General features: G+C 30.2%; 2 protein-coding genes and 1 long non-coding RNA gene across 3 annotated transcripts; 1 reads left to right on the top strand and 2 right to left on the bottom strand.

Annotated features, from left to right (window-relative positions):
- Positions 1-1,757: 1,757 nt before the first annotated feature.
- On the bottom strand, positions 1,758-3,192 carry LOC125369224. Its single transcript, XR_007214865.1, has 3 exons — positions 2,718-3,192; positions 2,236-2,564; positions 1,758-2,157 (listed from the first exon to the last, which is right to left on the bottom strand). It is a non-coding gene; the product is annotated as an uncharacterized LOC125369224 (long non-coding RNA).
- A 1,688-nt stretch (positions 3,193-4,880) lies between these two features.
- On the bottom strand, positions 4,881-6,254 carry LOC125369265 (circumsporozoite protein-like). Its single transcript, XM_048371277.1, has 3 exons — positions 6,176-6,254; positions 5,290-5,409; positions 4,881-5,197 (listed from the first exon to the last, which is right to left on the bottom strand). Exons 1-3 carry the CDS (start codon positions 6,252-6,254, stop codon positions 4,881-4,883), a joined length of 516 nt encoding a protein of 171 aa, XP_048227234.1.
- A 6,254-nt stretch (positions 6,255-12,508) lies between these two features.
- Positions 12,509-13,282, top strand: LOC112534740 (non-specific lipid-transfer protein 1-like). Its single transcript, XM_048370605.1, has 2 exons — positions 12,509-12,922; positions 13,051-13,282. The coding sequence occupies exons 1-2, from the start codon at positions 12,570-12,572 to the stop codon at positions 13,061-13,063; spliced, it is 366 nt and encodes a 121-aa protein (XP_048226562.1). The 5' UTR covers positions 12,509-12,569; the 3' UTR covers positions 13,064-13,282.
- The last annotated feature ends 2,502 nt before the right edge of the window (positions 13,283-15,784 follow it).

Below are 15,784 nucleotides of genomic sequence, written 5' to 3'. Positions count from 1 at the left end.
AATGAACATAAACAAATAGGATTGACACTTATATGGTGCAAATGTAGGGAAAATGTACGATTTATGCTCTAAACCCAGGCCAAATTCTCCTAAACCTTATGTCTTTAAGCCCTAATAGATATGCATGTTTCACACACATCACCTAGGAAGAAAAGTTATGAGAAATACCCGTTTGTTCATAAAAAATTTTAAAACTTTCATTTTTAAATTTTTCCATGATCATTTCTAAAATAAGCAATTTTAAACCCTTTTTCATTTTGAATTCTTTTTTAACTTCTTAAAAACACTTCATAACTTTCATCCTTAAGAACAAGAAAGGCTACCTAAGTGTATTTAGAGTAACTGTCTATAATTATAAATGCATATTTCATGCCACCTAAACTAGCAACCCTACACGGTCTAAATAAATCTATATGCAAGAGTTGAATAGGTCTAGATGAGGTTACCTTATTTTTGGCTTTAAAAGAGCTCTTATATTGCTTTCTTATTTGACATGCTCCATACACCTTGTCTTTATTATATTTGAATTTTGGAAGGCCAAGTACATGCTCGTCTTTGCACAAGTCTCCAATGCCACATCCAAGAGTCATCATTTAAAGCTACAAGGCACTCAACCTTTTGATTAGTCAATTTAGCAAGGTCAAACATGTATACATTGTTAATCCTTTGACCATTAGAAACAACTTTGTTATCATTCCTTTGAGTGACAAAGCAAGTTTGATGATTAAAGGTTACATTGTATCCTTTATCACATAGTTGACTAATACTCAAAAGATTGTATTTTGGCAGAATGCATATATGGCCTCCTGAACTTTTTACGATTGTCACTTGGCCACCTAACTTTATTTTTAACCATTTAGCCACCGGAACTAACTCATTTGAACCATATAAACCCTGTTTTGCTCACTAGGCTATGCGCGTATATACACACATAAGAGTGAAAGTATAACTGATTTAATATAATGACATGGCAAAGGAAAAAGTAGCGACGCCTATTTACTCACCTAATTCAAAATCCTCAATTCTCAAAATTTTCTTCATCTTATTCTTAATTTGATTTTCAGATTTTCTAAAATATAAATTAAAATTGGAGAGGTTAAATCAATCTGATTGATAGAAATAAGAAATTAAAGGTGAGATGGAAGAGTTGCCCTCCCACTTTGTGCTGCCTTGATGCAATTGCAAAAAAGAAGCTGAATTGAAGATTTCATGAACTGACAAATGTAGGAAGGAGATTTTTTGGCTATAGAAATTTCAGAGTAAGTTTGAAAGTTCTTTACAAATTTTTATTATGAAGTTTCTGGTTCAACTTGTGATGAAATATGTATTTTGCAGATTGCCAATGTTGTTCGACAGTATAATTCTTTTTATTGATATGATCGTCCAATGGCTGCTCATGAGTGAAAAGTAATTGTTGGGTTATTAAGAAGGTTAAATGTTATAGAGAGAGAAAGGGATATAATAAGGGCTATGGAAATTGAAAGAGCAAGTAGAGAACTTAAAAAGAAAGAAATCAAAACTAGAGTTGTTTTTGTATGAAACATATGGTGTTTGTCTTTGTAATAATATGGGCAATATTGTGTGTTGGCGGGGGGACTTAGGTAGAATTAGTATATTATAGTAGAAATTAGAGAAAATTAATAGAAACTGATATGTATCTTATTACTTTTAAATGAAATGGAAGTTCGCCATTTTGAAAAATTTTATATCACAAATTGTGTTAATTATGCAGAAATGGAATAAGTTTACAAATTGAATAATAGAAACTTGAAATTACATTAAACTAGTAAAATAAGGTCTTATAAAATGTAGAATATATAAATTGGTAAATTAAGTTCACATTTACTGAGCAATTGCAACTAAGATTACATCCAAATATAAACCAAAATGGGCAGAACCAATTGCCATATGGTCTAATGCTCTTATTGTGAAGTTGTTGAGTTGTTTATTTGTTGAGAAGAAGTACTTCGTAGTTGCTATTGTTCTTCTCATTGCCATTCTTTATAAATCTCTTTGATGTTGTAACTATCTTCTAGTAATTGTTGCTTTACTTTTCCATTTTATTTCAATAGGCTTGTAGCCTAAATCACCAGTAATTTCACCTGATCTTTTTAGCTCATTTGGTCTTGTAATAATCCTTCCACCAGGACCCCTAAACTACAAGGAAAGCACATCATAAATTTATTAAATAGTTATATTCATACTAACTCATAAATATAATGCAAAATATCTTACCTTCTCAATAATTAGACCTGTTTTCTCATTAATATAAACTCATATACCAATCATTAGTTTTCCTATAGGCCTTTGTAGAGGTATTTCATCAAGTCTGTTATCGGTAGCCCTTGTATGAGATGACTGTGAAGGAGCTTCGGCTGTTGTATCACAACTGCCAGCAAGATTGCCACAACTCCTTAAACTAGTAACAAAGGAATTATGTGAAGTACTTGGAGGTGTAACACCTCTCCCAATAGTAGCTCTGCCTCCACTTCTCCCAACACTACCTCTGCCCCTACCACCTATAGTCCCTCCACCTCTGCCCCTACCACTTCCATCCCCTCCACCTATGCCAACAATAGCAGTTATTTCACTTACAACATTAGAGGCACTAGATACATTTGGTGCAGCAAAATTATCCTAATATTTCATAAATACATAATAATCAATGCCAAAGCTCAACACACATGAGTAAAGGAATTAAACATTATGAAACATACCTTATGTATGGCCCTTTTGTGGACAACCAACCTTGTTATGGCCTTTAGACTTGCAGATGGAGCATATCATCTTGACGCCTTGTCTTGAGAGTTTTCTAAATTTTTTTGCTCATCTCTTGCCTTCCTTCTTACTTTCTTTGGTCTTCTTGGTTTCTTGGTGATCACATCTATTAGCGGTGAATTAGTCTCATCCCAAAGCTTGAAGCCTCTGACAGGCTGCAAATTTTTATAATACATGCAACATATAACATGTGGACATGGAGTTCTCTTGAGCTGCCACCATTAATAAGTGCATGTCTCTTTTTAAAGTCAACATTATGGTCATAATCCCCCTTAACAACCTTAAAATCATATTCCCCATTCCAAATTAGTTGACAAGACATTACTGCTTCTTTATTTTTCTCTAACATAAACATTGTTGTAGGTGATATATTAGATATCTAGGTATTTGTAAATTTTCTCATTACTCATTGTCTTGTCATTATTTATATTTTGATTGCCTCTAGCATATTGATAATGGACCTAAATCTAGCACTTAAAATCCAACCATTAAAGGTCTTATACATGTTATTTTCTATAATATTATATTGACTATCGAACCTAAAGTATGCTTTACACTAGTGCTCTATAGGATAAGTTAGCAACTCTTCTACAATTCCAATTCCTAATTTTGTCAACTCATCCAACTTTTCTTTAAGCAGTTTTTCAAATGGAGCCCCAGTAATCTTTCGAAACTTTTTCCTCCTTTCCTCTCCTCTTCACTTTTTTGCTTAATTAGTTCAAACATCCTTGCCACACATTTTATGTTCAGCTTCAGGTAATAGCTCTTCAGTGGTTGGAATCAATCTCTGCTAGAATAATACACCAACAAAGTAAAAAAAATAATTAAATAAATAAATTGATAATACACAACAGAATTAACAAAAAAATTAGTGTTAAGATGTATACCTTTTGCATATCTGTCACAACAGTCAAGCCTGAACCATTTTCAATGTCCAGATCAAGCTTCAAAACTTAATGAACAATGTCTAATCTTTTTAATCTCTAAATCAACTACTCCCCAAGCAATGAACATCTAGTCATTTCCATCCTTAGAGACAGCGACAAGAAGTTGACCTTAGCAAGGTCCTTTAGAAAACAACCATCTAATCCTATACAATTCCTAATACCATCTTTCTATCCTTACTTTATGGCATCAAAAAAATAAATAAATCCTCTTGAATAAATGCTTACCAGGCTCACTTTTATCATCATAACAAAAAAAGTTGTCCCTGGATTTGATTTAATTATCTTCTCAATATAATCATGCAACCTTCTATATTCAATCTTAGGATCCCCTATTACACTTTTTAACACCAACATTTTTTGCCCTTCTACATAGTGTTTTTCCAACTTTAACTGTTAATTTATCCTATCCCTCACTAGATTTTAACTCCCATAACTTAATCCCTAGTTGTGAAATAATAGTCCCTAAAATATTTTGCAATATATTTCGAATCACATAGCTTATTCTTGTTTGTCTATAACAATTGTGTATTGGATTATATGTTTTAATGATGAAATCATTAGTTGATTCCTCTATCCTAACGTACAACAACCAAGGACAACCCTTTTTTGTACATTTCACCCTAACCTATACAAATTATTAGGCATTTTTTTTCAACTTAATACCTTTAGCAATACCATATTTAGCTATAGCTTCTCTAAATTGGTAAGTATGCCACATAGGAAATGCAGTATTAGGGTCATACCTAATTCTCTCCATGCTTTTTCTCCTTTGTGGTTGCTTATCAGCACTCACTTCTTCACTTTCCTCATTACCACCTGTATTTGAACTAGCATAGTATGCTTCATCACCCCCAACTAAACCTTCATATCTTTCTTCCCTAGCAATATATTCATAACCAATATCATTTCCTATTTTCCTTAATGGGATCTCATCCCCATCTTCCTCTGTATTTTGCTCACCTCTTCTCCTGTTATCTTCTCTAATATTTTTCCTATACTGTCTTAACTCTTCATCAATCTCACTACCAGCATCTCCATTACAGTATATCTCTTCTACTTCACCAATATGAATTTCTAGTTCTTTCTCACTACTATTGGAATCACTACTATATTGATTAAGACTCTATAGAACTACATTAATACCTGCATTATCACCTACTGTATGTCCTCATTTATTGTCTCACAGTTATGCCATTCATTGCATTTAGGGTTTGGGAAGGTATTTGGCTCACATTCTAGGTCAGTGTATGTATTTGGTGCATTTTTCTTACAGTCTAGGCTTCTAGCAAAGCCTAGGTATGGGCCAGGGTCAATGTCTAGACTAGGGTCATTGTTTGGAACATTGTCTGGGCTAGGGTCAATGTTTGGAGTAGGGTCATTATCTGGGCTAGGGTCAATGTTTAGGGAAGGGTCACTCTTTCGGCTGCTGTCAATGTTTGGGGCAGGGTAACTGTTTTTGTCTTGGTTTATGTCTTCCAGTAAATGTTTTTAAGCTCACTAAGATTTGCTATTTCTGGTTCATCAATTGTGTGCTCAATAAATATGTCTATTGTATATCCATTACCTAAACCCTTAACCCATTCCATTATGTCATTATTTGAGTTTAAACTCCTAAAACCAACACCACTATCATTCCTCATACGAAACCCAGCTACTGTAATATAACCTAACTCTCTTGCTACACCTAAAAATTCAAATAAACTAAATTTATCTACATCATAACCCTTGTCAATGTTAATAAGACCACCATCATAAGACAACTTATTTACAAAAACACCACCATGAATCTATCTGACATCCACACATTTATCCATACTGTCACCACAAAGCAAAAAGGAAAAAGAATAACTCAGAAAGGAACTGAAAGCATCTTTTACACAACAACATCAGTTTTTTTAAAAATGCTTCCTTTTTTCTCCAAAAACGATAAAGCTCAAAAGTGTAGAAAAATGGCCAATGCATACCTTTAAAACTCTCAATAACCTCGATTGCTTTGACGAAATAAACCTTTAATAATATTTTAGTAGTTGCATTGTAAGAACTCAATGGCAGGAAGTTTGATATTTGCTTTCTAGGTTTGGGGATTTTGATTTCCAAAAGAACTTTTTTTTTGCGATTTGATATGGGGATTTAGGGTTTCCAAAACAAAACGTTTTGATGACCTGGCTTTATTTATGCCTTTTTTAACACTTGTCGTTTTCTAATGCCATGTCAGCGCGATTATTTATAAACATTTTGATTAAAAGAGAAAATAAGTTTATGTGGTCCAAACGAGTTAGTTCCGGTAGCTATATGGTTAAAAAGAAAGTTCAGGTGGCCAAGTGACAAATAATAAAAAGTTTATGAGGCCACGTATGAATTCAGACTTGTATTTTAGATCATCCATACAAAGCATATTGTCAATTAGGGTGAGTCTTCCTTACCAATTTTCCTGATGCCGATGATCTTACCTTTATCATTGTGACCAAAGGTTACCTTACCTTCATTTTTCATCTCAAGGTGTGAGAAGAGATGCGGGTTCCTTGTCATGTGTCTAGAATACCCATTATCAAGGTACCACTTGTTTTTACTTGTGTTACTCGTTGTTAATAATAGATGCATTACTAAATAGATACCTAAATGGCTCATTCTTATTGGATACTTATAGTTTATGTGTCCATCTATACAATAATAAAAGCAAGTGACATCTTTAAGATGATGATGATGATGTTGTTGATGCACATGCCCATTACTTGAAGGTGTAGCATATGAATGCTTATGATCATGTTTTCTCCTTTGATATGAGGCCTTAACGTTTTGAACTATTTGCCTTTGCCTTCCTTGACCACTAGCCCTTTTGGGTTGGGCATTAAGAAGTAGAGCTTGAGCTCCTCTAGGTCTAGAACTAGAAGCTCCTTTGCAAGAATTGCAGGATGATGTAAATAACTTAGATGGTTTCATAAAGATTATTTTGTTCTTACTAGAAGAACCATGTTCAAATCTTAAACCATGCTTTATTAAAGGTGACCTTTGAGTATTTATCAAATCATCAAGTTTTTCTTTTCCCCTTGAAAAAATAGCAATTTGAGAGTTTATCTATGAATGCTCCTTTTTCAAACTCTCATTTTCTTAGAGCACTTCAAGTTTTCAGTCGTCAAGTTCTCATCGAGCTTAGTTACTTTCTTATGTTCCATAAGAGCCACCTTCTTTGTTGGAAGAGTCACTCCTTCTTCTATAATATCCTAAAGATCAATTCCATCAATCTTAAGGAATATTTCCATGCGATTCTTCCAATATGGGTAATCAGTTCCATCAAAATTGCAATTTGAGAGTTTATCTATGAAAGCTCCTTTTTCAAACTCTCATTTTCTTTGGAGTACTTCAAATTTTCAATGGTTAATTTCTCATTGAGCTTAATTACTTTCTTATGTTTTACAAGAGCCACCTTCCCTTTAGACAACATTCTTCTAGGGAAGTAATCTACTCTTCATTAGATTTAGAAAGTGAAATAATTTCAATTTTTAAATCATCAATTAAATTTTCAAGCTTATTTACTTTATTGTCAAAAAACTTTTTCTTTAAAACCATTTAATCATACTTATGCATGGTAAGATCATACATCTCAACAAGTTCATCATAAGTAGGAGAGTTAGAGTTAATTACCTCATCATTTGTAGGTTCCTCCATTGCCTTGAAGAAAAGATTACTACCTCATTCTCAACTAGAGCCATCACCATCCTAGGATTCACTGAAGTCATCCCAAGTAGCTTTAAGTGCCTTTTTCTTTTATTTCTTGGGATACTTCTTGAGCTTGGGGAAATTCGTTTTGATGTGGCTCAATTTGTTACAACCAAAGCATATGATGAATTCTCTCTTGTTGTCATCATGCTTTTTGAATGATTTTCCAAACTTCTTCTTCTTCATGAGAATGTTTCTAAGCTTTTTAGAAATGAGAGCAAGAAGCTTTGCCTTGAGTGCAATTGATTCTTCTCGTCCTTGACTTCCTTGGCAAATTCTTTTTGATCATTTGTCATGATCCTCTTATGAGTGAGGAGTTTTCACATAAGGAGATCGATAGAGAGGGTGGAATGGTTGTTAGCTTCTTCAATAGAGTTAACCTTTGACTTCCACTCCTTTCTAGGAAGAAATCTCAAAATCTTGTTGTTTATCTCTTCAAGTTAATATATCTTCCCAAGCTTCTTCAAGGCATTGATGATGCTCATAAGACGGCTATACATTTCAGAGACTTTCTCATTAGGCTTCATTTGGAACATCTCATATTCATGTACTAAAATTTGAGTCTTGTTTATCTTGATTAGAGTAGTTCTTTCACGATTATTAGTCAATGAGTTCCAAATCTCCTTTTCAGAAAGGTAATACTCAACTCCACCATACTCTTCTCTAGATAGAGTATAATAGAGAATGTTCATACCCTTTCTATCCCTTAAGTAAAGCCTTTTTTATTCCAAAGACCATTCTTTCTTATTCTTGAGCATTTCAATGTCATATTTCTTCTTTGTTGGAAGAGTCACCCTTCTTTAATAATATCCTAAAAATCAGTTCCATCATTCTCAAGGAATATTTCCATGCGGTTCTTTCAATATGAGTAATCGGTCCCTTTGTTGGAAGGGAGGCCTATTAAATGCTTGACCCATTCCATCATGGTTTTATGTGGTTACCATGCACCTTTACTTCAAGATGATTAAGTCTTCCAAGAAAGAGGGGGGGTGGGGGTTGGGGTTGAATTGGTTGAAATAAAAATAAAAGATAAGTTGAACCAAAAAGGAAAATCAAGCACAACTCACAATACTAAGAATTTATAATGGTTCGGCTAACACTTTCCTGCATCCACTCCTCACGAGTTCTCTTAAGATTTTCACTAACAAATAGAACTACAATCCTAACTCTATTTGTTTTCTTTTACAAGGCTAAGAACAAACACAAGTATTATTTCAAAAGTCCACACTATAACCCAAGTATTTTCCTAGGCTCGCACTCTAACCTACTCTATGATTTTCAATCTTGGTTACAAGAGCTTTTACTCCCTTACCCAAACACTTAATCTACCCCTTAAGCTTTGAATATAAGAATTACATACTCAATTACCAAACCATACTTGAATTTTTAATACAAGATGGAAAATATGAAGATTTGAGGTTGTTGAGAGTAAATACATAATGGGGGCTCAATATAAATGCTCTTGATTGACCTAAAACAATTAGAAATGAATTTTCAAATATTTCTAAGTGAAATAGAGATATTGCACCCTCATTAAATACAAAAGTAATTGTTTGAACAATTTTCATAAATACAGTTTCATGGATGGAAAGAGTCCTTCACGGTCGTGAAGCATCAGCGCAAAAAAATAGATTTAAAAAGCTTGAACCTATTATGGGAGTGAACAATTCTTCATGATTAGGAAGTATGCTTTTCACGGTTGAAAACTCTTATTCACGGTTGGGAACTTAGGTTTTCACGACTGGAAACTTTAGTTGTGAACTCTATTATGATTTCTTAAAGCTTTGGAGTATTTACATCTTTCATGGGCGTGAATCTTTTTTCATGGCTAGAAGGATTTATTCATGGAAATGAATTTCCACCTTCACTACTGAAAATGTTGGCTATAACTTCTTCTGTGGTTTCTTCAAACTTTAGGAAGAAAGCATTCGTCATCGGCATGAAGAAATGAATTCTCATTTTTACGGATGGAAAGGATGTCGTAAACACTACTATCTTTTTTGTTATTTGAGTTGAGAATTTTTTGTGGTAGAAACTTTTTTTCATGGTCAGAAAGCTGGCGTTTCACAGTCGTGAATAAAAGTTCACGGTGTGAATGTGCCATGTTTTAGAAGAATCAATTTTGTTTCTTTGCACATAAATACTCAAACATAAAATTAGTAAATCTTAATTGTTTGTGATCATTAAAATATGATTAATAATCCTCAAGGTTCAACAACAACAATAATAATAATATATAATAATAATATAGTAGTAGTCTTCTAATTAAATTACGTTAGTCTAATGTTGATCTAAATGATTCTAATTGAAATTCTATTTAAAACTATATAAACTATTTAATATTAATATTTAATTGAAATATATAGCACAAACTTTGAGAAAGTTTTTTCATGTAATGCATCTACAAATTCATTAGTGTGCAATTATTTAATGTAAATTTATATATGTTTAATGATATAGGTGAATCTTGATTTGTCTTTAAAAATATTTTGAACTTACTTATTGCTAGGTATAGGAATGACCAATATAAATTTTATGCATTATAAATAGATTTGTAGATGAATATATTAATTTAAAGCGTTTGTCATTGTATTAATACTAAAAGTTATTTATGATGCTAAATTTAAAAATGTATTATTTTTAAGTAATAACGATTCAAATAATTAATTTTCATGTGCAATGTGCGTGAGGAAAGAAACTAATACATATAAAAGTACGAGGAAAGATTATTAAACTGACTAAATATTCTTAATATTAATCCTAATAGAATTAATTAGTGATTAATCTTATCTAATTCTAATCCTATCATAATTTCATATAAATTTCTAATTCTATAGAAAATTGATGAATATATAGTACTATATATTTATTTATGATGGAGTTTAATAACTCATTAACTTATATTATATACTAATTTATTAAATAAGATTATGTTAGAACTTTTATATTAACAATTTGCATCCGTAAGCTAGTTTAATATATAAGAATGTAAGTATTCGTGCTACTCCTTTCCCTATCAAGATTGTTGCAAATTCTACTTAGGTAACCATTTTGAAACCGGCAGTTTTGAAGTTTCTTATACTCCTTTTCTTATCAAGATTGTTGCAAATTCTACTTAGGTAACCATTTTGAAACTGGCAGTTCTGAAATTTCTTATACATTGTAAAATTGCCAACAAACAGCTATCACAATAAAAGACAGAATACATCTTAATCTTCTTGTAAATTCGTAATATCAATCATAATCATTGAAATTTCAACACCAAATTTCTGGCCCGCCTTTGTAGACAAACTGTAAGAACTGCCAAACCATCTAATTCATGCTATTACATTATTATGAAGAATTAGTCTATTCATAGCTGCAAGCGAGCTAATACTGCGTCACTTGCAGGCTTAATTTACTATTGAATCCTTTGTTTATTTTTTATTTTCGGCCTAATAGTTTAAATAATTCAGATTTTTACAAAATTTTGCTATTTTGTCCATTTTTTAGAAATTATTAATTTAATCATATAATTTAGCAAATTTACAATTTTAGCCTAATTGAGTTTTAAAATAAATTAAAATATTTTAGAAATTCAAATAAAATTTTAATAAATTCTGTATTTTTCAGAAAATTAAAATAAAATCTAGTTGATTCTAAATAGTATAGTCTACTAATAATCAAGCATTAGCTGCTTTCATTGAAATTACAAGATTAAAAGTCAATATAAGAAATTGAAAAATTTTAAATTATTGTTAAAAGAACTCATATAGGAGCAGGCTCTGTTGAATGTTACTATAGCTATTGGATAGGATTGAATAAAAAAAATTTTAGTTTCAATGATTTTTTTTGTAGAAAATTAGTAGTTAGAGGATTGAAGTAGAAGAAAAAGAATGTAAAAGGATCTAGATGAACAAGAGGAAAGTTAAGGAAGGATAAGGATAGAAAATGATTTCAGCCTCCTTTTTATAGAAAGAATATTCCATTAATGAGAATTATCAAATATCTTTTATTACAAAAAAATAAAAATAAATATCAAATATTAAAAATTATATGTAAAGAAATTTATTTATAATAATCATTAATCATATTGACAGAATAGCAGATTGCAATGTGGGAAGAACACTATACTAAGTGACACTACATATCAATTTTATAGGTGTCTTTTGACAAGCTTGATCGTTTGAATATCAAATTGAATTTTTTTTTTTCTCTTTATCATTCTCATAGAGAAAGAACATAACATATCTGTAGTGAAGGACTATAAGACTATTAACTTAACACCTTCAATGAACCATAAAAATCCTAAAAGAAAATATTAATAATTATTTGGTTTAGTTACTAATTAATTCTGAACTTTACACTTTCTAATAATTTTATACAATTATATCAAATTTTTTAAATAAATAACTATATTTTTAATTTATATTCAAAAATACTTTTTGAGAACAATTTTTAAAATTTTATAATGAAAAAAATAACGTGACAAGCCAATTATACTTATTAACATAAAAGTTAGTGAGTCAACAAAATTATTTTTTGCATTTTAGATGTGAAATGTATAAAAAAATGTACATATATAAAATTTTAATAGCTATATTATTAAGTTTAAGACAAATTATTTTTACTCATTAATAATTATTTTTCTTTTGATAAGTATAGTTTTTTAGTTTTTATAAAAAATAAGTATAGTTGAGTTCTCACATCATTTTTCTTTTCGTGAATTAAAAATTGCTATCAGAAAATATTTTTAAAAATAATTTAATAATTTAAATATTGATTTTAAAATAATTAAATAAAATTATTAAAAAGTGTAAAATTTAATATTTAATTAATAATTAAACCTTTAATTAACTTAAAATAAGAAAAGAGAGACATCCTGATCTAAAAGTGAATGATAGTGAACTAAAAATGAATTCTAATGAAAAACAAGAAAAAGTAAAAAAGAAAGAAAAGATCATATAGATTTTTCAAAGTTAAAAGATATTTAGATTGGGTCTCCCATAGAGACATAGAAAAGTGATGAACCATTTCCATCACTACTTGTAGTGATGTGTCACTCTATTATAAAAAGGGCACAAAGCTGAGTGTTGGGAGTCGCACAGAAGAAAAAGGGTCTTGAAAGAGAGAGAGAGAGATCGCAAAATGGGTATTAAGCAGATGGCGGAATCACTGTTGGTAGTGTTAGCAGTGTCATCCATGCTAGTCATTCATCCTTACGTATCTGCAGAAATTTCATGTGCAGAAGTGACAATTCTACTGACTCCATGCATACCTTATGGGATATTTGGAGGGGACGTACCCCCAGCTTGCTGCCAAGGCATTAAAGATTCACTTGCACTTGCCAAGACCAACGAAGATCTGAAGCTCAAGTGTCAGTGCGTCAAGGATGGTGCTGCCAGTATCCCTGGACTTAATTATACGAGAGTTAATGAGCTTCCTGCTAAGTGTAGAACTACTTCACCATACATAGTTAGCCCCAACACTGACTGCTCCAAGTAATGCCTTCTTTTCTTCGGTCTCACTTTCTGTTTATATATTATTTACAAGAGATTTTTCTTGATCAATTGATAGTATTATTGTGCGATTTAGAAATGCTAATTTACATGGGTGTCTTGTGTTGCAGGGTACACTACTAAGGCATTATGCGTCAGTTTTAAGAGTTTAATGATGAAGTAGAAGCAGAATAAAGCTTGAGGGAGCTGGGCTTAGCTATCACTCTTTAAGAGCAAAAATAGACTAAGATTCCTTCCCTAGCTAATAGTAACTTGTGTATCAACATAATGATATAATAAAATGAAATCGTGATGCTATAAATATTTATATTGATAAATAATATAATTGTTTGTATTTATGGACCTTTTTCCGAGAGATTCGCTCATAAAAATAGTAATTGTCTATATTTTATATGGAAGTTGTATGACCGCCTTTATTATTTTAATTATAAATAATAATATAAATTGAGTTTATAAATAAAATTTATATATTTAATAATTATTTATAAGATCTTAAAAATAATAATAAATTAGATCTTAATATTTTAAAATTTTATTAGTGTGGTAATATAAAAATTAGTTTAAAAATATTTATTAATTGATCTCTACTAATATATAAATTAATATTATAAATATAATTAACATTATTAGTTTTTAGAATTAAAATTATTATATAAAAACCAACTTATTAATTAATATAACATAATAATATTATTTAAAATATTATTTTTAAGAATAGAATCATTCTTTAATTAAAAAATTAATTTTTGGTTAATAATAATATTAGAATTATAATTAAAATAATATTTTCTAAAATTAAAATCATTGTTTAGTTAGAAATATAATTTTTAATTAATAATTAATAGAAATTATAAAATTATATATAATTTTAATTTTATATATTAAAAATAGATATAATATAGATAAGAAATCTAATGTGTTATCCAAATAATAACACATATCAAAAAGATTTATATTTCAGAATTATATATATATATATATATATATATATATATATATATATATATATATAAGATATATATTATTTATGTCTTTAAAAATAAAAGACAGTTCACGTTATAGACATGTCGTCAACTTTAAATGGCATTAGCTATATTTACTTAAAAAACATAGATTTTTTCTTTCTTAATAGATTACATACTTAAGATTGTTATCAATAAAATCACAGGATGATATTTTTTTTTGTATTTTTCATATAAATTTTAAAGGAACTGATAATGCTTATAATTCTCATAGAATCAAATGAGAATCAAATGAGAATCAAATTTAGGCCCAATTGGGTTGAAGCTTGAATTGACAAGCACTGCCTTGAATTTTGGCTGTTTATATGAGGACAAGCTCTGATAACTTGCACAATAATTTCATTTTCAAACATGTAATTATCAAGTCATAATGCAAACATAATGCAACCTTCAGAGGTAATAAATTTCTACAAGAAAAGGGGGTAAAGGAAAAAGTAAATGTCACTGCCATCTAGAGCTGGAGGTGGTAACAAAGTAATGAAGAACTGGCTTCCATTTGCCATGGATATAATCCCAACATTTGTATGCTTCAATTCAGGACTTCTCTCAAATAACTAAAAGAGTGATTAAGAGAATAGCTTTATCAAATAACTAAAAGCAAGCTAACATCGACTGGCTTAATGATATAAAGTATTCATTAAATTTTATACTTAATTTCAATAAGGATAATTATGCCTTAATAACTTTTTAATCAAATGATTTATAAATTTCTAAATTCTTTGCTAAAATTTATATAAATTCTGAACAGATACCAATGAATGATAGTAATTGTACTAAGTGATTGTAAATAAATAAGTTAAGAGACTTATATTAAATTATTGAAAAATTCATTAAATCAACTAGTGTTTGAATGAGAATGAACAATAAATACATAAGAAAAATATAGAATGACAGTTAAATTTGTTGAAGCTTTAACAATCTGAGTATTTGCTGGTGTTGATATTATGTTGATCCTACCATTCTGATCTCTTTTCTTTTTATAGAGCTTTCTACATTCCACTTATTTTGAGATATATTTATCTTTTTCAGCCACCAAAGCCCCATTATCTCTATTACTTGAGGAGTTGGAGTGCAAGACTCTTATTGACTAGGTAACTGACATTCATCCTCCCGCATCTGTCGCCACTTGCTAACTAACTTCTTTTTTGACCATTGCAATTGATATCCTTCGGTTAATTAATTATTTAATTACTTAACTAATTAATGTTTATATGGACTTGCTAACGGTCTAGACTTTTATCACTATTTGTAGTAAATTTGGGCTTAAAAATAATTATAGGTCCAATAATTATCCTTTTCATATATATATACATGGTCCAAGGGTCAAGGCTATATATAAAAAAAAAATTTCTTTAAAATCCATAAATTTATTTTTATATCTAATCCAAAATAAATAAATAAATTACCTAAGAATTTCTAGCTCAAAGTTCAATACCACCTATATGACAGGTATTGGAAACATAAGGGTAAGCAAACTCAAGAGTTCCAAGAAAACTCAAATACCAACTCTTCATCTTCCTATAAAACTCTTAGAGCTCTTTTCAATTTTCTCCTCCAAAAAATAACTCTTTTCTTGATTATGCCAATGAAAACCATTTAAAATTACTAACCAACATTAAAAAAAAAAAAAAAAAGTTTCCTTTATCACAAATTTCACAAAATCATATTTTTTTCTCCTTTTTTTCTCTTTTCTTCGGTTTCTCTCTTCTCTTTAGTTTCTCTCTCTCACTCTGGCGGGACTTCCTTGTCGCTGCCACCTCATGCTGATGCTGTGCAACTTGCCATCTCTATTGCTTACTATCTCACTGTTGTTCCATGCTAA

This window comes from Ricinus communis, chromosome 2, assembly GCF_019578655.1.
Source record: "Ricinus communis isolate WT05 ecotype wild-type chromosome 2, ASM1957865v1, whole genome shotgun sequence".
Taxonomy (NCBI): Eukaryota; Viridiplantae; Streptophyta; class Magnoliopsida; order Malpighiales; family Euphorbiaceae; genus Ricinus; species Ricinus communis.
The sequence above is the reverse complement of the archived record's forward strand: the minus strand, read 5'-3'. Positions and strand labels throughout refer to the sequence as shown.

What these genes read in the sequence shown, in the direction of transcription:
- LOC125369265 (XM_048371277.1), bottom strand. Translation starts at nt 6,254, where the DNA reads ATGACAAGGAACCCGCATCTCTTCTCACACCTTGAGATGAAAAATGAA. An exon ending in CTTTGGTCACAATGATAAAG is followed by an intron (nt 5,410 to 6,175) that starts GTAAGATCATCG and finishes TTGAATTTTTAG; the next exon opens with GTGTAGCAAGAGAGTTAGGT. An exon ending in GGAATGGGTTAAGGGTTTAG is followed by an intron (nt 5,198 to 5,289) that starts GTAATGGATATA and finishes ATTTACTGGAAG; the next exon opens with ACATAAACCAAGACAAAAAC.
- LOC112534740 (XM_048370605.1), top strand. Translation starts at nt 12,570, where the DNA reads ATGGGTATTAAGCAGATGGCGGAATCACTGTTGGTAGTGTTAGCAGTG.